The 22,764-nt window shown below is 37.9% G+C and overlaps 1 protein-coding gene and 1 non-coding gene across 6 annotated transcripts; one reads left to right on the top strand and one right to left on the bottom strand.

Annotated features, from left to right (window-relative positions):
* Window positions 1–889: 889 nt before the first annotated feature.
* On the bottom strand, window positions 890–19,599 carry LOC105663580 (uncharacterized). Of its 5 annotated transcripts, none has more exons than XM_076541421.1 (3): window positions 18,506–19,599; window positions 5,306–5,410; window positions 890–1,616 (listed from the first exon to the last, which is right to left on the bottom strand). In XM_076541421.1, the coding sequence occupies exons 2-3, from the start codon at window positions 5,349–5,351 to the stop codon at window positions 904–906; spliced, it is 759 nt and encodes a 252-aa protein (XP_076397536.1). In that variant the 5' UTR covers window positions 5,352–5,410; window positions 18,506–19,599; the 3' UTR covers window positions 890–903. The 5 variants fall into 5 exon arrangements, with proteins under 5 accessions (XP_076397536.1, XP_012148670.1, XP_076397537.1 ...); XM_012293280.2 differs by having other exon boundaries at window positions 18,375–18,515; XM_076541422.1 differs by lacking the exon at window positions 18,506–19,599 and adding an exon at window positions 10,112–10,480.
* A 2,352-nt stretch (window positions 19,600–21,951) lies between these two features.
* Window positions 21,952–22,033, top strand: TRNAS-CGA (transfer RNA serine (anticodon CGA)). Its single transcript has one exon. It is a non-coding gene; the product is annotated as a tRNA-Ser (tRNA).
* The last annotated feature ends 731 nt before the right edge of the window (window positions 22,034–22,764 follow it).

Below are 22,764 nucleotides of genomic sequence, written 5' to 3' on the forward strand. Positions count from 1 at the left end.
GAATGGTGAATCCTCGCCAAGTAATCATTCCGCGTACTAAATTGCACATTTTTAGCACAATTTGTTGCTTTATTGAGAAAAAGACTTACTCGTTTGTCGTATCTAACAATTTTACTGGAATTGTCTTGCGTTGTACTACCTCGCATTATATTGCCATTTGTGTAATCTTGCATTATATGATCGGGCGTTGTGTAGTCTCGCGTTATATCACCTTGCGTTGCATTTCTTTGCGATATATCTCCATGAGTTATATGGACTCGCGTTATATTGCATGCTATATAGTCTTTCATTATATCACCACGTGTTATACTAATCTGAGTTGTATCTCCACAAGTTATACACTCTCGCGTTATATCACCATGCGTTGCATTGCTTTGCGATATATATTCGTGAGTTATATAGTCTCGCGTTATATTGCATGTTGTATACTCTTCCATTATATCACCACGTGTTATAGTAACCTGAGTTGTATCTTCACAAGTTATACATTCTCGCGTTATATCGCCATGTGTTGCATTGCTTTGCGATATATATTCGCGAGTTATATAGTCTCGCGTTATATTGCATGTTGTATACTCTTCCATTATATCACCACGTGTTATAGTAACCTGAGTTGTATCTTCACAAGTTATACATTCTCGCGTTATATCACCGTGCGTTGCATTGCTTTGCGATATATATTCACGAGTTATATAGTCTCGCGTTATATCACATCCTGTAATTATACATCACATTCTATCAAGGTTGTATCAACACTTGATTAAGTGATCATAGAGATTCGTTATATCGCCGCTTGCTATATCACCCAATCTACAAGAATCTATTTCTCGACCATGAAATCCTACAACTATGCAATATAACAAACTAGGAACGAAATAAGAAACACATCAAAAAATAAAAAATTTATTTCTTCATCTGATCACTCATACAATGCGCTATACTTTGCTGTGCAAGTGTATCATAGTGCATAGAGCTGGACGTGATAGGTAACGAGTTGCTATGAAACTGCGGAGTCGTCGAAGAATCGATGGACGGCGGACTGGACGACACATGTTGAGAAACATGCGATATAATGCAAGGTGGCGGTGAAAAATTCCTGTTCGCTGCCTGCGTAGCGTGTCCATGCTGTTGTCGCACCAGTATCTCGTCCAGCACCATTAACACCTTCATTTTGAATTCACGCATCTCGTCGTCCGTCAGTCTATGAACATCCGGAAGTAAACTAATCAAAAACGACTTCCTGTAATCATCGGCCAGTGGGTTCTGCTGCGAACAGTTCGCACACATTTGATCGACGTCGCATGGTTTCACTCTTTTATTCTGCCTTCCGGCAAGTGGGTCATCTTTCTGGGCCGAAAGAAACACCTTCGTCGCATCCTCGTCCGTGTCTTCGTCGTGTTTCGTTTCTTCGATTATCGTTTCGACGGTCGGAGGTGACAGCTGGTTGCCGGAGATTCGCGTGTGAGACGCGGGTTTTACGAAAGGTAGCACGAATTGCATAACGTCGTGCAGATAGTACGGTTTCTTCTGTCTTGTGGACGAACCGCTTGCTGCGAGCTTCAAGCTCCGGACAAAACCGTTGCGGATGTTTTTCCATTTCTCTTTGCAGTCTGATACTGTGGAGAATTAACGGGGTTAATCGTGTGGAGTTGTTTGTGTGGTGGTTTTGGACTCTCGTTATATGGCCGATTGAGAGAGGTGTGCTCTGGGTACTGGTGGCGCCCTCACTGACGGATGTTTGGAAATTTTCTAATTTTTTTCATTTGAAGCTCTCAAGTTTGGGAATTTGGGGGTTTAGGAACTTGGGGTTTCAGAATTTTGGGGATTTGGGGTTTTAGGAATTTGGAGGCTTAGGGATTTGGGGGGTTAGGAATTGGGGGATTTGAAAATTTCGAGATTTAGAAATTTGGGGTTTCAGGAATTTAGGATTTTAGGAATTTGGGGTTTTTTGAAATCCCAAGTAGGGGATTTAAGGAGTTTGGGATTTAGGAAGTTGGGAATTTAGGAAGTTGGGGACTTAAGAAGTTGGGGATTTAGGAAGTTGGGAATTTAGGAAGTTGGAGATTTAGGAAGTTGGGGAATTAGGAAATTGGGAAGTTAGGAAAGTGGGGAATTAGAAAATTGGGGGATTAGGAAGTTGGGAAATTAGGAAGTTGGGGAATTAGGAAGTTGGGGATTTAGGAAGTTGGGAAATTAGGAAGTTGGAGATTTAGGAAGTTGGAAATTTAGGAAGTTGGGGATTTAGGAAATTGGGAATTTAGGAAGTTGGGAATTTAGGAAGTTGGGAATTCAGGAAGTTGGAGATTTAGAATAATGGGGATTTAGGAACTCAGGGTTTTAGTTACTTGGAATTTCAGGAATTTAGGGATTCAGCAACTTGAGCTTTCAGGAATCTGTTGTTTTAGTACTTCAGAGTTTTAAGAATATATAATTTTACGAATTTATGTACTCAAAAATTTGAAGCTAAAAGAATTCATAAATCCTTATATTATCAATTTCTAAATTTGAAACCCACAAAAAAATAATACTTACCAGACCATTTCATTTGTCTCGCAACTTCGTTCCAAGCTCTTTCTACAACATCTTTCCGCGAGTACTCCGACAGTGTCTGGTTATATAAGCATGGATATTGCTCGATTGTTTGAACAAACAATACCGCCTCACTCATAATTTGCACAGTTAAATTCCCAAAAACAATAAATGGCTACCGAAAGTCTGCTCAAATATCAGTATGGTGCGTGGTAAATATTGCAGCGCGGTAAGAGCGTCGCTACATAGAAACGTCGTACGCTTCTCTGCAGCGAGTCAAACAAAATGGACGCCCGTCCACGAAGCGTCAGCGTCGCAGTTTGGCACGTAGTCGTCGTGACGCCCGGCGTACCGACAGTGGCGCTGATCGTCAGGCGTACAATGTCGTTCGCGTTCCTCTCAAACATCTCCGCAATAAAAATAAAAAGACGCTTAACCCTTGCCCTATGATTCTCAGGTGCGTCAGAATCTAACGTGTTAACACTTTAAGTTATGATTGTCCAGCCGGTTGTGTCATGCATAAATAATTACTGTCACAACGTGATGAATAAAGAAAATTTAAAAGATAGACACGTTTTGCATTCGACCGTTGATTATGAAGATTCTAATTAGAATTGAAGGCAAAGTTCGATTGGGATGAAGTGGGTCTAGATGTGGGTTGCGTATGAGCTGTAGGGTGCGTCACGACAGTGACAGGGTACTGCCAGGGGGTTCAAGTAGATAAAGAAAGTTGAAATCCTGTCGTGTCAATTTGGTATGACTTGCAAATAATTGGGGAACTCCATCCAAATTGAAGCGTGTTCGAGTAAAATTGATTAGGGTGCGTCATGAGTGCGTCGGGAGTGCATCACAAGTCGGACTTGTGAAAATATAGTTAGGTTTTAATCTGTGTATCGTTTATAAAATGGACGTTTGAGGTCTCCCTAGACATTTCCACCAAATTCCACCACTTTCTATTTTATAAAACCTTCAAGGTCCTTTCAGTTCTCACTAGGCCTTTCTTAGGTCCTCATCAAGTCTTCCTTTGCCCTAATTTGTCCTAAAGTTCATCTTCAACCTTCTAAAGTTCAACCTTCTCAGGTCCCCCTTAAATTATCCTTAAAATTCTTCCTAAATTACATTAACCGAAATTAAATAAATAGTGGCAATAATTAAATAATGACATGTATCTATATGGTAAAAATTATTAATAATACCGCAAAGTCCCATATAATTCAGAAAACAAGTTCTTTTTTAAGCACCACAGTTCCTCAGCCGTTAGATGGCCAATGATATATTTAGAGAGGGTATATTTTCCACCACGTATATATAATATGTGGATGCTGTCTAATTATACACGCAACGTTATTAATAACCGGCAAAGGTTACGAAACGATAAGTGCGTCCTTGCTTTCCGTTTCTTTCTTCTATCAATACCTTATCGAAGGCAGATAGTTTGCTTTGCATACTTTTAGTGCTTAGTTACAAAATATTATTCAACTGTTTCGTTTATAAATAATTTGCGTTTCGATTAGTTCTATCAATATTTTTATGGACTTTAGAGATATGATTCACGAATCCAGGAATGTAAGAATATGAGTCTTGAAAGGTAGAAATTTAATAGCACAAATCCCACGAATCCTTGTAGTTTTTAAGTTTCCTAATCAAGCGTAAAATTGCGTTAGTTCAGTTATTTAAATAAAAACGTCTTTCGATAAACGTATAGTGGTAGAGCACTTATACATATGTTGTATACATCGCTGAGTCGAACGCACGTGCTCGCGTTACGAAGGTAGAGAATAGAAAAAAACGTGATCGTGGAATGCCGACCACCTGACAATCGCGCATGCGCTGTGGCGTTAGTGCAGCGGCGCCAAATTTAAATTCAGCAAACGGTCTTGCAACGAAAAATAAACTTGTTCGATAAATAAAAATCATATACAATTTACAATATCTATCTCTTTAAGATTTTTGTAATTCATATGAACTTACAAATTTTGAAACGTTTATCGATAATTATTATAAAATTATTAATAAGAGTGGTTGATTGATAAGTTCCAAAACAATGAAAACTTTGATAAATCTATCTGGCAGCAGATTAAAAGGAATGAAGCCACGTAAATATTTCAATAAAATTTTTCAGGCGGAACGTTGGTATTTCGCGAGATTCCATCGGGGACCGTTACACGAGTTTCGCGTCGAGTGGAAAGCCAAATGGAGGATCGATATTAAATGAAAGAACAGGATGAGCACGGCGCACCTTCGCAACACGTCACCATGGCACCTTGAATGGCTTATATAACAAGTGCCACCGGCCACAGCTTCTATTCTTTCCATTTACGACGCGCATTCGATCCGCCGGCAAAGCGTTCACGTGACGCCATTCGGAATCGTTGAAATTTACGAATGGCAAAGTTACGACCCGTGCTTCCTCCGAATCCTATGAATTCTAAAGTTACGATTGCCATTCCGGGATATCTCCTGCTATTTTTAGCTCTCGACACTCTTTCTACGGAATTGCCTCGATATATTGCATATCCGATTTCGGATACTGCGTACAGGATGATTAAACTTATCTTTTGTCAAAATACGGGTTTCAACAGTGATGAGAAACTGTTGCAAAGTTTTCAGGTGTACTTTATGTTACCTCTCGTTATATTGCCGGTACATCACCACCTGTTACCACCACTATTTTCTATTACATCATAGTGTTATGATATGACGTATAATCTCTATGTATCTTTGTCCACCAGATAAGTTTCTATAGATAAATAATTTTATCAGAAATAAAACTTACCCATTTCTTGCTTCGCACCGTGTGTCGAGTGCCCGTTTACGTGCATCGTCGAATTAGAGTTTTTATTTTCATGCTGATCTTGTACCTTCGTTGTAAACTACGTCCCTGAAAATATAAAGACAACATTTTTTAGCATCGATCATTTCTCCACATTTAACGTTAATAAATTATAAAATTATCCTTTAACATTTTTAAATAACCAAACTCATTCTAACTCCTATCTACCATATATATTGCAAGTATAATAAGTGTTTATGTCTTATTAAAATCTTCATAAGCCCACCATTTTGTATCATCAACTGTTCATATAAATTTTTAATTAACAATAAGAGAAACATTCACAATGCTGCATATATCTATGACTTTACATATTCCACCATATTGGTTCCGCCATATTGGTCCACCATATTTCCACTTTTTGGCGGGAAAACCCCTCAAAAGCCTACAGTACTATTTTATCGAACATAACCTTGATCACGTTTGTTCTCGTGACCCGCTGCACAGGTACATTTATTTATAGCCAAACTAAACAGGGTACTCAACAGGTGCACTAATTTATGGAGGCCCCAAAAGCCTCCTACGCATTTCACCTCTAAAGTCGTCTGTGGCACAAGCAGCATAACAAAAGAAATTCTGAACATCACAAACACTACAGCTGCACCGAATAGAATTTTTATAGTCAAAATGAAAGATCGAGAGTCCTTCTACCAACGCAAGTATTCCGCTTGAATCGGCGATCGCTGAAAGTGTGCATATACGAGAGACGCGGAACGAGGTGAAACACAAAACCAGTAAGCATTGACCTGGCCAGAATGCTGCCTTATTGGTGCATAAGGCTGGCCCCCACGAAGCTTATTTTACGATATCGCCACTGACTCGATGCACACACGTCTTTCCCCACGTTCCTGCCTTATATGTATCAAACGTGACGCGGATAATTGGTTCAACGTTTGTAAGCAACCTCGATATCGAGACATAACCTATCGCTCCTGTTCTAGTAGGCTATGTATTTTTAATTACTGGTATAATATTGATATGTGGTGGTTAGCAATTTATTCTTGCCATTTCACTTTATGTATTAGCCTTGTTATATATGTAGGCGGCTATATAAGAGGCGTGATGTTTTGGGGGAAAGATGTGAGAATTTGGGAATTTGAGATTTTGGGGATTTTGAAATTTTAGGGATTTCAGGAATTGGAAACATAGGAATACGGAGATTAGGAATTGGGGTATTGGGGAATTGGGGGAATGGGGAATTGGGAAATGTGGGAATTGGGGAATTTGGGAAGGTGGGAATTGGGGTATTGGGGGATTTGGGAATTGGGGGATTGGGGAATTGCGGGATTTGGGAATTGGGGGATTTGGGAATTGGGGGATTTGGGAATTGGGGGATTTGGGAATTGGGGAATGGTGGAATTGGGGAATGATGGAATTGGGAAATGTGGGAATTGGGGGATTGGGGAATTGGGGGATTGGGGAATTGGGGGATTTGGGAATTGAGGAATGTGGGAATTGGGGAATGTGGGAATTGGGGAATGATGGAATTGGGGAATGATGGAATTGGGGAATGATGGAATTGGGGAATGTGGAAATTGGTGAATGTGGGAATTGGGGAATGATGGAATTGGGGAATGATGGAATTGGGGAATGTGGAAATTGGGGAATGTGGGAATTGGTGAATGTGGGAATTGGGGAATGATGGAATTGGGGAAGTGTGGAATTGGGGAATGTGGGTATTGGGGAATGTGGGAATTGGGGAACGTGGAAATTGGGGAAGTATGGAATTGGGGAATGTGGGAATTGGGGAATGTGGGAATTGGGGAATGTGGGAATTGGGGAATGTGAGAATTCGAAACTATGGGAATTGGTGAATGTGGAAATTGGGGAATTTGGAATTGGGAAATTAGGAAGTTATATTTCAGTACCAACTGTTCTCTACTACTCTCCATTAAGAATTAATCAATGAATTTTTTATATTACATTAACCTTACTATTACGCAAAAGTCGCATTCTTCGTTTATGCAATTTCTTGTACAATATCACGTAGGCCGGTGATATTATGCAAATTTTCGTACTGCATCATCACCGCTGGTAATGACAGCGATTAGCAAAAGACGCGGGGTCAACGTCGAATAAAATTGTCGCGAATATAAAGCCGCCATTGATTTTTAACTTCTAATCACGCGCTAACCTCACGCGTTTCCCTCTACACAGCTTGAATACTAGACCAGTTGATAACGGTCTATACATATACGTAGTCGATCAATTTTCACCTTATAATTAGTATCGGCTTCATGTACGGTGCAATATTGGAGGTGGGTCTTAATTAAGAGTAATTTTAGAGAAGCCTCCATGTTGGAGCCTTATTATTGGAGACATAGTGATAGGACACCTTCACACTTTTATTGATTGAATTGTAAGTTTCAGATGATTTTTAAGTTGTACATTATATTATAAATTTTATATAAATAAGTACGTTATATAAGTAAGTATATGTACATTATATAAATACATATATGTACATCAAATAAATAAGTCATACATTAAGTTGCAACCTGACGACCATTTTGTCTTCCGGACAGATAGAAGGAGCGTTCCGCCATTTGCATTTCTATTAACTAAGTAAATTATAAGTTGGTACAACACCCGTTCCCAAGTTACGGGACGTCAAAATAAATTTGCATTACAGAGCAGTAAAATGAGTGACATCTCCTGTTTTAGCAGAAACTCTGTTAGACAAAGAACTATCCTGTCTATAAATAAACGCAGCTTCATCAGCCTCGTTGACTATATAAGTGCAAAAGGTCAGTGTCTTGTAAAAGTTGATGGTACATACTTCTGCATTCATGCGCATTTACGTTGGTATAAGTGAGTCACGAAAGCATGATGTACTGAAGGGTTCTCAAGAAAATGAGCTATGCCTCAAAGCAGAAGGAGCTTCAAATCAGATATTAAATACACTCTATGTGAACGAGCGCAGAGAAAAAAAAACATTATTAGGTTTCACTTCGAGAGATAAAATGTAAAGACTTTTTAATTGAAAAAATTTTTAATTCCTTCGTTTAAAAATTTCACAATTGAGGAGTTAGGGAATTGGGGAATATGGGAATTGGGAAATGTGGGAATTGGGAAATGTGGGAATTGGGGAATGTGGGAATTGGGGAATGTGGGAATTGGGGAATGTGGGAATTGGGGAATGTGGGAATTGGGGAATGATGGAATTGGGGAATGTGGGAATTGGGAAATGATGGAATTGGGGAAGTGTGGAATTGGGGAATGTGGGAATTGGGGAATGTGGGAATTGGGGAATGTGGGAATTGGGATATGTGGGAATTGGGGAATGATGGAATTGGGGAAGTGTGGAATTGGGGAATGTGGGAATTGGGGAATGATGGAATTGGGGAATGATGGAATTGGGGAATGATCGAATTGGGGAAGTATGGAATTGGGGAATGTGGAATTGGGGAATGTGGGAATTGGGGAATGATGGAATTGGGGAAGTATGGAATTGGGGAAGTATGGAATTGGGGAATATGGGAATTGGGAAATGTGGGAATTGGGGAATGTGGGAATTGGACAATGTGGGAATTGGGGAATGTGGGAATTGGGGAATGATGGAATTGGGGAAGTGTGGAATTGGAGAATGATGGAATTGGGGAATGTGGGAATTGGGGAATGTGGGAATTGGGGAAGTGTGGAATTGGGGAATGTGAGAAATGAAGAATTGAGTAATCAGAAGACTGGGTGATTTTATTGGTAATTGAAAGTAAGCACGAATGTAGGTGACTGAGGTACAACCATTTTGTACGAAAGTTATGTCACTTTCAGACAACGTAATACATGCAAACATTCCTTAAAGTTCACCAGAACTAGTTCCGCGAATTCTATCAACGAAAATTTATTTTTAGCGCGTTCTACTTTCTACGGTTCATTTTAAACTACATTCAAGGTCTTTTTTTAAACGATTATACCAGCGGTGTGCTACCAGTATTATACTACTTATGCCATTTACAGTGAAACATACTTTCAGTTTAGTATATTATTTTTAGAATGGCAGCCATGTTTTATGTACACCTTATAAAATAACCTTTAATAGAAAGTATGTATATAAACCATTAGAATAATGCTTAATTTTATCTGATTATTTATAGGTTTTATACTTTGTTATTTAAAGTTATGTCATATATATAGATATCATATATCATATGTATAGTTATGTTTAAAGTTAGTTCAAGTTTTATGTTCATATGTACCACCATCTTGTGAAGACCGAACATATGTGAATGAGCCTATAAATTGTCCGCCATATTTGTTCTAACCCGAACTTTTATTACAAAGATATTTAAGGTTGGTATTTAAAGTTATGTCATATACAGAGATATCATATATCATATGTATAGTTGTGTTTAAGGTTAGTTCAAGTTTTATGTTTATGTGTACCTCCATCTTGTGAAGACAGAACATATGTGAATGAGTCTACAAATCGCCATAACCGTTCTAACCCCAACTTTTCCTATAAAATCTTCATGAAACAACCATGCTGCCATAAGCGAAACGAGCAAGAAGAGACGATGCAACTGCGTTCGCGCTTGCATAAGGTGTCCCAGATTAATTAAGATGCTTCATTAAGTCTAATGAACCCAGTGGCCGCGCGTTGCACCGAGAAACTTCTCCGCACGATTTTATCACGGCGCCGCGTTATATAAGTTAAATTTATCGTGAAATTAATTGAATTGTTCGACCGGGAGAATCGGTGCGAAATATAAAATAGTGGACAAAGCTTGAAAAAAGAAAAAACAGTCTTACTCATAATATCTCTGTTGTAAGCCGCTTGGTTTGCGGTTCAATTACAATCATGATTCTCTTCACGCGGATGCGTTGTGCTTACGCGGTGCGAATTAAACACGCAAACAAACGGGGGACGCGATTTTCCCAGTATCATCAACGGAGGCGATCTACAGTGAGCGCAAAAAGTACTCGTATGATGAGTTTTGTAGAGTGTAGAGTGAATAGAGGTATAGTTAACTATGGCGGACCCTGGGTCTAAGTCTTCTTTTGGGGATTGCGAGATTATAGGTATTGGAAGGGTGAGATTGTTAAGGATGTAGGGATATTCGGATGTCGGGATATATGGAGACTTTGGGATATGACTTTGAGATTCCACTAGGGATATGAAGGTTATTGGAATGTAGGCATACTGGGGTAGGGATATTGGGACGTAGGGATATTTGGGCGTGGGGGTACTAGGACGTAGGGATATCGGGACGTAGGGATACTGACGTGTGGAGATACTGGGACGTAGTGATACTGGGGCGTAGGGATACTGGGACGTAGGGATACTGGGACGTAGGAATATCGGGACGTGGGGATACTGGAACGTGGGGATACTGGGGCGTGGAGATACTGGAGCGTAGGGATACTGGAACGTAGGGATATCGGGACGTAGGGATACTGGAGCGTAGGGATACTGGAACGTGGGGATACTGGGGCGTGGAGATACTGGGACGTAGGGATATCGGGGCGTAGGGATACTGGAACGTGGGGATACTGGGGCGTGGAGATACTGGAACGTGGGAATACTGGGGCGTGGGGATACTGGGGCGTGGGAATACTGGGGCGTAGGGATACTGGGGCGTGGAGATACTGGTGCGTGGGGATACTGGAGCGTAGGGATATTGGAACGTAGGGATATCGGGACGTAGGGATACTGGAGCGTAGGGATACTGGAACGTGGGGATACTGGGGCGTGGAGATACTGGAACGTGGGAATACTGGGGCGTGGGGATACTGGGGCGTGGGAATACTGGGGCGTAGGGATACTGGGGCGTGGAGATACTGGGGCGTGGGGATACTGGTGCGTAGGGATACTGGAACGTAGGGATATCGGGACGTAGGGATACTGGAGCGTAGGGATACTGGAACGTGGGGATACTGGGGCGTGGAGATACTGGGGCGTGGAGATACTGGGACGTAGGGATATCGGGGCGTAGGGATACTGAAACGTGGGGATACTGGGGCGTGGAGATACTGGGGCGTGGAGATACTGGGACGTAGGGATATCGGGGCGTAGGGATACTGGAACGTGGGGATACTGGGGTGTGGAGATACTGGAACGTGGGAATACTGAGGCGTGGGGATACTGGGGCGTGGGAATACTGGGGCGTAGGGATACTGGGGCGTGGGGATACTGGGACGTAGGGATACCGGAACGTAGGGATACCGGAAAATGAGGATACTGGGGCGTAGGGATACTGGGGCGTAGGGATACTGGAGCGTGGGGATACTGGGACGTAAGGATACTAGGACGTGGGGATACTGGGGCATAGGAATACTGGGACATAGAGATATCGAGACATGGGGATACCAAGACACAGGGCTACTAAGGCGTAGAGATACTAGAGCATAGATACACTGAGACGTGGGTCACTGGGACATTGGGATGTGGGGTCACTTGGACGTAAGAACACTGGGACACAAGAACATTGGGATGTGGGGACACTCGGACGTAAGGACACTGGGATGTTAGGTCACTAGGACGTGGAGATAGTAGGACGTGGTAAATGATACTGGGGCTAAAGGATATTTGGACATGAGGACATTGGAATGTGGGGGCACTGAGGTATACTGGTATCGGGTGACACTCCACATAGGAAGGGGACATTGGAAGGAATATTGAAACCTAGACATACTATGATGTAGAAATATGATGATCTAAGAACATTGTGGTATTTAGGAATCTTGTCAGATTCCTATATGAACAATTGGATTTGATCATCCGATGCTTTTGCATCCTCCATTTTTCAGATGTCAAGGATTTAGAAATTTTGCTACATATATGAAGCCTGAATGTAGCTTTTGATGTAAAAAATTTGAGAGTCCAGATGAGTCAAATGTGACCCGTATTTGACTTGATCTTGATGACCCAGGTGTCTATATATCAAGAGTCCCAGTTACTTTTCGATCCAGTAACTCTAGACGAATACTTCATAACTCCCTCCTAGATAATCATCCAGTTATCCTTCGATTTCAATGCCGATTCATCATCAGAATCAACGACCACGATCAACGCATTAATAAAACAAAGAAAAATTACTCGCCACCAGTTTTATCAGCTCAGATTAGATCTAAATATCGTGGAGGGTATTAATAAATTTCTCAAAAGCATGAATTACGTGCCTAGAAAGTGAATAACTTTCGACAGAGCTGGCACATTAATTCCGTCGTCGACACGTGAATGCACGACCTGCATAGCGTTGCAGTTTACTGACCTTGGTGTGTGTGCACTACCGCACGCTTCTCGATAATCGAATCGTTGAATCGATAAACTTAAGGAGGAAGGTGCACGTACGGGGGAATAGGAGAAACGTTGCAATTAAACAGATAAGATGCGCGATAGATCAAAACGCGTAGGATCGCTGCATGTTCTATAGGGAACATGTAAATGTAATAGCATAGTTTGCATCGCGTTGCAGTTGACTGACCTCGAAGTTCAGTATGCGTGCTGCGAGGCTGGCAAGGTAGGCAGCTGCTGGTATCAAATTCCAAAAATGAATTGTACCTTTACGCATTTACAATTTACACATCTTCCAATTTGTTAATTCACGGTTGGTCTAGTTTATAATACAGCTAAATTACGTTTTGAAATTTTTTAAATAATATCTTCGAACATTTAGGGTTTTAGAAATGATCGAATTTACAGAAGAGACTTCCAAGTTGTGAGACTGAATTTGTAAATTTATAAAATCATGACAAGTTTCAAAAATTGTTTAAATTGTGATAGTTATTAGAAAATATAGTGACAGAGAGATCTAATCATAGATTAGTATGATAGAATTTGTGGAAGTAGATTTTTTAGGGTGTTAACAGCTTCAAACCCAAGCGAGTGATATTACCCACTTCAAATAGGCGGAAACCATAGTTTGCTCGATACCGGGATCGAACTCGTAACCTTAAGAAATCGACGCTAAAAATCTATGGAATTTTACTGTTTTATCCCTAACTAATTAATGTTTCATATTTCTCCGTATTTACAGTTTCGCAATTAGTAATTTATCACAATATATCATCGATGTCGAAGCGTTGCAGGTATCTAAAAACTTCATTTGCAATTCCAAGCTATTACGTATTGAAAGCATTAAACCGTAAACGTCCTGTACAGACAATTTCCTGCCTCTTCTTCCTCGTGTATCTTTTTTTACATCACCTTGAAGCTGTGACGCCTTTTCACACGATTTCGAACACGTAAATACCTTGAATGACTGCCTTGTAGTTCATTATTCCGGCAACCTTGACACTTATCGCGAGCAAATAACGTTCCCGCGAGAACGTGTCGCCATCTTTGATATTCCACTTTTCGAGATAACAATATCTGCCTTGTAATTGTAGCGATGTTTACTGTTGTCAATTTTAACTTCTGACGTTGCTATATATCACGAGAGTCTAACTTGTGTGACGATGGATCTCATACATGTACGATAAACTACAAATGGCGATATAACACGAGGTAACAAACTGTGTGACAATGAGTCTAATGCGTGAACAGTAATCTCCACGTGGCTATATAACACGAGAGTCTAACTTGTGTGACGATGGATCTCATACATGTACGATAAACTACAAATGGCGATATAACACGAGGTAACAAACTGTGTGACAATGAGTCTAATGCGTGAACAGTAATCTCCACATGGCTATATAACACGAGAGTCTAACTTGTGTGACGATGGGTCTCATACATGTACAATAAACTACACATGGCGATATAACGCGAGGTAACAAACTGCGTGACAATGAGTCTAATGAGTGAACAGTAATCTCCACGTGGCCATATAACACGAGAGTCTAACTTGTGTGACGATGGGTCTCATATATGTACGATAAACTACAAATGGCGATATAATGCGAGGTAACAAACTGTGTGACAATGAGTCTACTGCTTGAATAGTAATCTCCACATGGCTATATAATACGGGAGTCTAACTTGTGTGACGATGGGTCTCATACATGTACAATAAACTACACATGGCGATATAACGCGAGGTAACAAACTGTGTGACAATGCGTCTACTGCTTGAACTTTAATCTCCACGTGGTCATATAACACGAGAGTCTAACTTGTGTGACGATGGGTCTAATGCATCTACGATAAACTACAAATGGCGATATAACGCGAGGTAACAAACTGCGTGACAATGAGTCTACTGCTTGAACCTTAATCTCCACATGACCATATAACGCGAGTAAATAAATTGTAAGACGATAAGACTTATGTCGACTACTGTGCGAACCGTACACCACAAATGGCTATATAACGCGAGTATACCGTATTACCAATTGCAATACGATAAATCACCCGAATTTTTACGAAGGCTTAATTGTATTCTACATCGAACTCGTTAAAGGTGAAAGTGTGAGATGTTCCTGTTGGCAAAGTGAAGACACCGAATTTTTTTTTTCATCAGCACCGTTAAGTTCCGTTTTTCTTCCCGGGATCTTTGTTGCTGTGTTTACGTGTCACGATCCGAAGTACATAGTTAGACAATGGCGAGAGAAATTACGGTGCTGAATGTCGTGAGAAACTCGACATGCCGTTGGCTCATTGTCAGAAGCGAGCTTCGTAATTGGCAAAGCGGTTCGTTTGAAATCTTCACTTCGTTTTGTGCTAAATGGCCATATATGGAGAGCTCTGTTAATGTCTTCTCAGTTCATTGTAGCTGGGGATTTGGGAATTTTGGAATTTGGGGATTTGAGGATTTCAGAATTTGGGGATTTTAAAATTTGGGGATTTGAGAATTTGGGTTTTTGAGAATTTGGGGATTTTAGAATTTGGGGATTTTAGAATTTGGGGGTTTGAGAATTTGGGGATTTGAGAATTTGGGGATTTTAGAATTTGGGGACTTGAGAATTTGGAGGTTTGAGAATTTGGGGATTTTAGAATTTGGGGACTTGAGAATTTGGGAATTTGAGAATTTGGGGATTTGAGAATTTGGGGATGTGAGAACTTGGGGATTTGAGAATTTGGGGATGTGAGAACTTGGGGATTTGAGAATTTGGGGATTTTAGAATTTGGAGATTTGAGAATTTGGAAATTTGGAAATTTGGAAATTTGGAAATTTGGAAATTTGGAAACTTGGAAACTTGGAAACTTGAAAATTTGAAAACTTGAAAACTTGAAAATTCAAAAATTCGAAAATTCGAAAATTTGAAAATTCAAAAATTCGAAAATTCAAAAAATGGAAGCTCTCACACCTAACTTCCATTTTGATAATTTCGTGATGCATCAATGCATGTTTTTATTCCGTGCCCAATGGATGGTTAAGGAAAAGTTGAATATGCTAAATCGGTTCGAAACTGTGGGAATTGCTTTCACCGTCCTCGTTGGTGAAATAAATTTTACAGAAGTAAACATGCAGCTGTAAGGAAATCGCGTAATACACGTTGTGCTTTCTGTCAATCGTATCCTATTGCGGCAAGCACACGGAAAAGAAAAAAATCGGTCATGTCACTGTCCTTTCATACAGATATCGATATCGTCTTATCGTGTTTCATGTAATTGTAACATGTAGAGTGTGAACAAAAGCACTGTTTCGCAATAATAATTACGACAAGACTAATCTACACAATTCCATTAATTTTTTAATTTTTGTCATTTTAAAATTTTGCAAAAATTCAAATTTAATTGTAATTCAAATTAAAAAGGAGTGACATCGATTAGGTACTTTTTAGACAATTTTTTAGGTTAATATTACAAAGATTAATATCACTGTTCACAATGAAAAGAATACTAAATTGTTACACGTGTTTTAATATTAGTGACAGAGTAAATTTATACATGTTTTATAATAAATTATTACTAAAATTATTAATGTAATTATTCCTTAAAAAGTTGCTTAAGATTGTCTTCTAAAAAATTGTCCAAATTAAAGTTTAGAAGTTAAGATACCTTTCTTGCGAGGTTAAGTACTCTTCGCGCCAAAACGTAACAATTTACGCGCGAAAATTTGAATGTGCGCTTAAGCGCATCACACTTGTACTCTTTTAACTTGCAATAAATATTATACAATATAAATTGTACAACACAATATGTTACTTTGTCTGTTACTATTCCTATATTATCAACATTTATATATTTAAATTGTTTATGATATAAAATGTTAAGAAATTACACGAATGGATGTAAAATTTGAAAACAAGCAATAAAACCAGAACTAATTAAGCGCGGGTTAGCGAAAGAGGAACTGATAGACATGTAACTGGAAGTATTAATCTGAACAGACGGTAAAATTATCGTAATCCAAACCAGTTAAGATAATACAAGTTTCTAACAACGTTAATCGGAAGATTATGCAAAATGGCTGATTACAAAGTGGCTCACGTTGTATATCGTCCACTGTTTCACAATGTTTGTATTGGTTTATAGAAAATATTAATTGGCTTTCTCGTACGAGTATCACAATTGCAATCGACACGATATTATTCTATTTTTATTGCTATTATGATCTTAAGATATAATAGGGGTGTAATTAAGACGTTAACCTAATATTATCTAATTTTCTATCGTATACTAATTTATTCTGTGAAATATTTCATTTTTGACTGATCATTTAACAATTTCAAACTTATATTTTTTAGTGAATTATAAAAATAACAGTGACAGATTTTTGGTTTATCTGCCATGTGTGAGTCATAGTACAGTGTTTAATCTCACGTCTTTTTTTGGATTAGATTAAAGTTCACAAAATGATACAACATTATTTTATCAGTATTTTTATCTTGCTCAAGCAGAAATTAAATAACAATTCTCGCAAAATATGTAACAACTTTTTATTAAATTTAAGTAGCAATATCAAGTTTAAATAAGAATCTTAATTCAAATACCATCAACAATTTAAATAATAATTTCAAGTGTTGTAATAATTAAACCTTCAAGCAACCAACATTTCCAATCTGAAAATATATAATTAACCTAGAAATACCTTCACAGAATTTCTGTATCTTCACAGAAGTAATTTTCTACGAAACCCGAATTCGAAAATATTTGTGTTTGATCGAAGAATCCAAGGTCGAACCACAGTGCTCCATTTCATGTTGATATCGAAAGTAAGATAGCCTTCTCTTTCACAATTGTCACCAAAACCTTTCATAATTTGATAACGTTCCAAAATTAGCGAATAGTAATCGTCCGAAAGACATGACTAATTTTCATAATTAGTATTCAATGTGGATAATTAGTATCCACAGCTTAAGTATTCAGTGCACGCGTCTGACAAGAAGAGTCATATGATCGATATCATTATTATTGTTCACATGTGACTTATATTATTATTCTTGCATTTCAAAATTAATTACGTGATCACATGACGCACGAAATATTTTATTAATTCTTTCCTATTGTACCTCACATTTTAAACGATTCTTTTGGTCTGAGTGATATAATCATTTGAATATTTAATACGTTCCGCGTAATATTACTCGAAGTGGTATTTGCATGTGTTAAGACTGTCTTTTAGATTATTTTTTGCTCAAGAACGTTGAGAAATGATATTCTTAAATTATAGCTGATACGAGAGTTTAGTACGAATAAATAATTTTTGAATAAATAAATAAACTTGATGGACAAACCTTTGCATTGACAGTCCATTCACATCTCATACGTGTCATACAGAGATAAAAGACACCCTATATATATCGTTAATATTTCAAGGTTCTCAACATATACATTTGAGAAATCTTAAAAATTTATCACAGTTTCATACTGAAAAAATTGCACACTTTTTACTTGAGTCTTCATGGAGTCACTGGAGTCCCACCCTGTATATTGCCAATATTTCAAGGTTCTCAACGTCATCGTGTCCACATAAGTGTAAGCATCATTAGAGACTACTGTTCAAGTATAACATAAGTACATCCTACATTACAATGCACGAGCTTAAAACTGCATACACTGGCAATAAATTTGTGGTCCGCACAATTGTTAAAACCTCATCCATTCCACAAAGTCTCCTCAAGACTCGAGCAAGGACAAAAGAGATTTATTCGAAAGGACGACTAAAAGGAAAGCATGGTATACCTGTGTGCAAAATGATCGTGCGGTATGCACGATCGCCTGGAGTGGACCTCTTCCACGGGAACGTTAGTCACCAACGTAAATAACGATACGATAGCCGAGGCGGGGTCGGACGAAGTCAGATACAAACTCACGGATATTTCCTCGAGTATTTGCATACAATCCGGCCCTAACGCTGATAAAACGCCGAGGAATCCGTGGAAAATCGTCCTTCGATTTCCGTGGGCGTCGTCGAGGGTCCTGCCTCATTGAACCCCTTAGGGTTCCTACGAATTCGAGGAATGCAAAGACACTGAAAACGACCGGGTATCAACGGACTGCGAGAGTGGCGAGCAAAAGGAACCGCACGCTCAAGAAACCAGACAAGCACTGCTGAGGCCAACAGGTGAGCCGTGCCAACAGTTTACGGCCAGTGGCGTATCACCCGCGTGCTCTATCCAGGGCAACAGGTGTGAGCCGGCCCAGTGACGTACACTTAGGCCCCTACTTTATTATTTTATTATTGGCACGTGTGTACGTAAGCGTAACACGCGTGAGTACGTAGATATAACGCATGTACGTAGGTATAACGTATGTTTACGTAGGTACGCCATTTTGTGGATGGTAGATGCTGGTAGATGGTGGGTCATCATGGGAGAGTGAAGGTTTTTGAGATTTTGTCTACATTGCAAAGTAAACGTATTTAGATTTATGATTGTGGTGTTGGTGTATGACGTTACATAACCTCAAACCGAGTAACTATCTACTAAATGATGGACCTATCTACTGATTGATTGAACAATCACTGAGTGATTACGTAGGGTGCATTTGGACGAGGAGGTACGATGACACAATTGGGGTAGATTATATGGGGACAGGTATTTATGTAGCGTGTGGTTAATTGTGACTTTAGGTACTCTTTAATGAAACTTGTAATTAGTTAAGCTTTTCTATTTTTATATAACTTTGTAGTACTTTAAGGGAACATGCAGGTGACTGATGTTATATTAGCACTTTAGGGATGTTGGGATTTATTGATCATATTGACAATGTTGTACTGAGGTTGCCAAAAAAAATTCACAAAATTAAAACATGTAAAATTCTCAATTTGTTAAATGTTCAAACTTCCATATTATAAACCTTGCAAACCCTAAATCACTTTTAGAGGGAAGACTTGGTCAAAATGCAGAAGTACTTCATACATCATCATCTCAGTATATAATCATCATCTGAGTACATATTGACAATGTTATACTGAGGTTGCAAAAAAAAAATTCACAAAATTAAAACAAGTCAAATTCTCAATTTGTTAATTGTTCAAACTTCCACATTATAAACCTTGCAAACCCTAAATCAATTTTGGAGGGAAGACTTGTTTAAAATGCAGAAGTACCTCATACATCATCATCTCAGTATATAATCATCTTAATACATCATCATCTGAGTACATACTGACAATGTTATACTGAGGTTGCAAAACAAATTCACAAAATTAAAACATGTCAAATTCTCAATTTGTTAAATGTTCAAATTTCCACATTATAAACCTTGTAAACCCTAAATCACTTTTGGAGGAAAGACTTGGTCAAAATGCAGAAGTACCTCATACATCACCATCTCAGTATATCATCATCTTAATAAATCATCATCTGAGTACATCATTTTAGTACATCATTTTAGTACATCATTATAGTACATCCTCATTTGAAATAACAATTTTTGCATTGAATTTGTTATACATTCGTTTGTGTACCAGCAGCCTGAAAGGAAATTTCGTTGAGCAGAAATCCTGGAAGTGGGCGGATTTACAGGGAGGATCCTGACGGCAGATCCATCGATCAGCGCGATAAGCATGGAACGTGTCGAGTACTTTCGGAATGCAAAATCGTCTGGTAGATTTGAATAAGAATTGCAAAACTAGCTGACCACGTACAATACCCACCGCATCCTGAGCGGATACACTTTTACCTGGTGCATGAAAGAAAGTCGTGATACACGAAAGGAAGCGTTCGGTTTCTCTATATATCTTTGTACCGAACCTACATTCGATACGATTCGACAATTCTGTTTGATCCGATTCTGTTTCAAGAAATATTATACCGTCTGTATCGGGTTACTGGAAAATTCTATCGGTATTTTGAATGCTGGGTTTGAACGTTGGGTTTTACTAAACTTGAGGTAGTGCTATGAGTTAGGTAGCTAGAGCTAGGTAGTTAGGTAGCGATGGTCTGAGTTAGGCAGCGATGATGTTCACTTTTTAGGTTATATCGAAGGTTTAATCGATACGAAATATTGGAGTCTCTTCAGAAATCGATGAACCTTGCAGGACCTAGTTTAGGAAGTTCAATCTACTTTCAGGTGCTGTACATTTTATTTAATCAATTATACAGTCAATTTCACTTTATAGATTTACTATTCAAGATACCTCTTCGACATATTCCTGTGGTAAAATTTTAACAGAGAGACTTGTATAACAAAATTGCAGTTCTAATTTGTTTTCTTCAAAATAGAACCTACTCTATTCAGAAACCTTCCATTTTGTTACGTACAGCGCCATTTTGTCTGCCCTTCGTACAAAATGGCGTCCCTTCTTTATTATAACATCTAATATTTTGAGATATAAGATTAATCTTAAGATAAATCAAGGACAAATTGCAATTTAGGTAAATATTTAATAATTTTCTAATATACACTTATTTCATAAATTCAGACAGAAGTCCCTAAGTTATGTGTTTTTTAACGATGGTCATCGACTCTATAATATATTACGAGTGTCTCATTTAATAATCGCTTCATCCTACACAAAATATTCCAGTTTTTTGTGGACCTTCTCTACATTTATGGAGAAAAAATTATGTCATCGTAACGGCAGATGCGCCACGCCAAAAATGGCGACGGCGAGGAATTTTTAGAAGGTTTAGATTAATGATCTTCACTCGCATTTATACTAAATAATAATAATAATAATCTTGTATAATAAGTAAAGTTTGATTTGATTTTAAATATTCTAATAAAAATTTCAATAAAAGTAGATTAGAGAGAGGGGTATGTTACATAAATAAAAATCAAAATTTAATTTGCAAAATGTGTAATAGATTTTGAATACGTAATTCAACTTAGCGACTGAGTTTCATTAAAGTTGTTGTATTTCTAGAAATTGTCGCTAGATGGCTTTCTAAAATTGTTACTACCCCTTTCATTTATCTTTCCACGAAAAATTTACAAATTTCAATATAAAAATTGAGTTGTTCCTCAAAATAAGGTTGACTATTTTAAAACTTGACAAAAGTTGTCTACACGTTTACGAATATTGAGAAAGGAAAATAAAAGACAGGAAAATATTTTGCATTCTATACGTTTCTTTAGTCAAGTGACTTTTAATAAATTATTGTTAACTAATTATATTTTCAAATTTGTAATAACGTAACTATATTGAAAATTTGTATGTTGACAAAGCGAATTATTTATTATTTTCGTTTAGATTTTAGAAATTAATGTAGTAATGTACAAATGTTTGTTGTAGTTAAAGATTCGATATGACATTTTTTTAACAATGTTGTTACGCATCGTTTCATGTCAATTTTAAGAACGTTTTGCAGAAGCTGCGGTGTCCGAGTGGTTAAGGAGTTGGACTCGAAATCCAATGGGTTTTTCCCGCATAGGTTCGAATCCTATCCGCAGCGGGTTTCTTTTTTCCTTTTTGAATTTCTTTTATTTTCAGATAAAAAATTTGAGAGAAGTCTATTCCGTGAATGATGCGGTAAATTAAATAGATTATACTTTTATGTAAAGTTTGAAGGTTTAAGGGTTACTGAAGGTACATGGAAAATTGCAAAAATATGTACATGAAAAAATATGACACATGAAACATATGCATAGAGTCAAAATGACAGTAGTGTTTCATCAAATATTTTTTTAATAATCAATCATTTTCGAATGGCTACTTTATTAAGAATATTTTTATTAAAATCTATAATTTGTTCACTTAAGTCTGATAGTAAAAGAGGGGAAAATAAAGAAAAATATGTAGATGATATATTTTTGTGGAATAAATAATAAAGTATGTAATGGTAGAATTTTCTTAAATAATTTTGGAGGGAAAATTCATGAACTCCTCCATCTTTAAAATGGCGGATAGACTTTGTCTAACCTTCAAGGATCATTTGAACATTTATTGTAAGTTTGGAAACTTGATAATTGAAAAATTTAAGAATTTGTAAAATTTTTGAGGAAAAAAGTAAAGTTGAGAAGTTGTGAACTAAATTGTGCAAAATTAATAAATTTTCAAATTTGTAAATTAGCAAGTTTCAAGATCAGAAAAGTAAATCTTGAATTTCACAAATTAGTAAATTTTGAATTTCACAAATTAGTAAATTTTGGATTTCAAAAATTAGTAAATTTTGGATTTCAAAAA

The sequence above is a fragment of the Megachile rotundata genome, chromosome 16 (genome assembly GCF_050947335.1).
Source record: "Megachile rotundata isolate GNS110a chromosome 16, iyMegRotu1, whole genome shotgun sequence".
NCBI lineage: Eukaryota > Metazoa > Arthropoda > Insecta > Hymenoptera > Megachilidae > Megachile > Megachile rotundata.

What these genes read in the sequence shown, in the direction of transcription:
- LOC105663580 (XM_076541420.1), bottom strand. Translation starts at nt 2,668, where the DNA reads ATGAGTGAGGCGGTATTGTTTGTTCAAACAATCGAGCAATATCCATGC. An exon ending in GAGACAAATGAAATGGTCTG is followed by an intron (nt 1,617 to 2,532) that starts GTAAGTATTATT and finishes AATTCTCCACAG; the next exon opens with TATCAGACTGCAAAGAGAAA.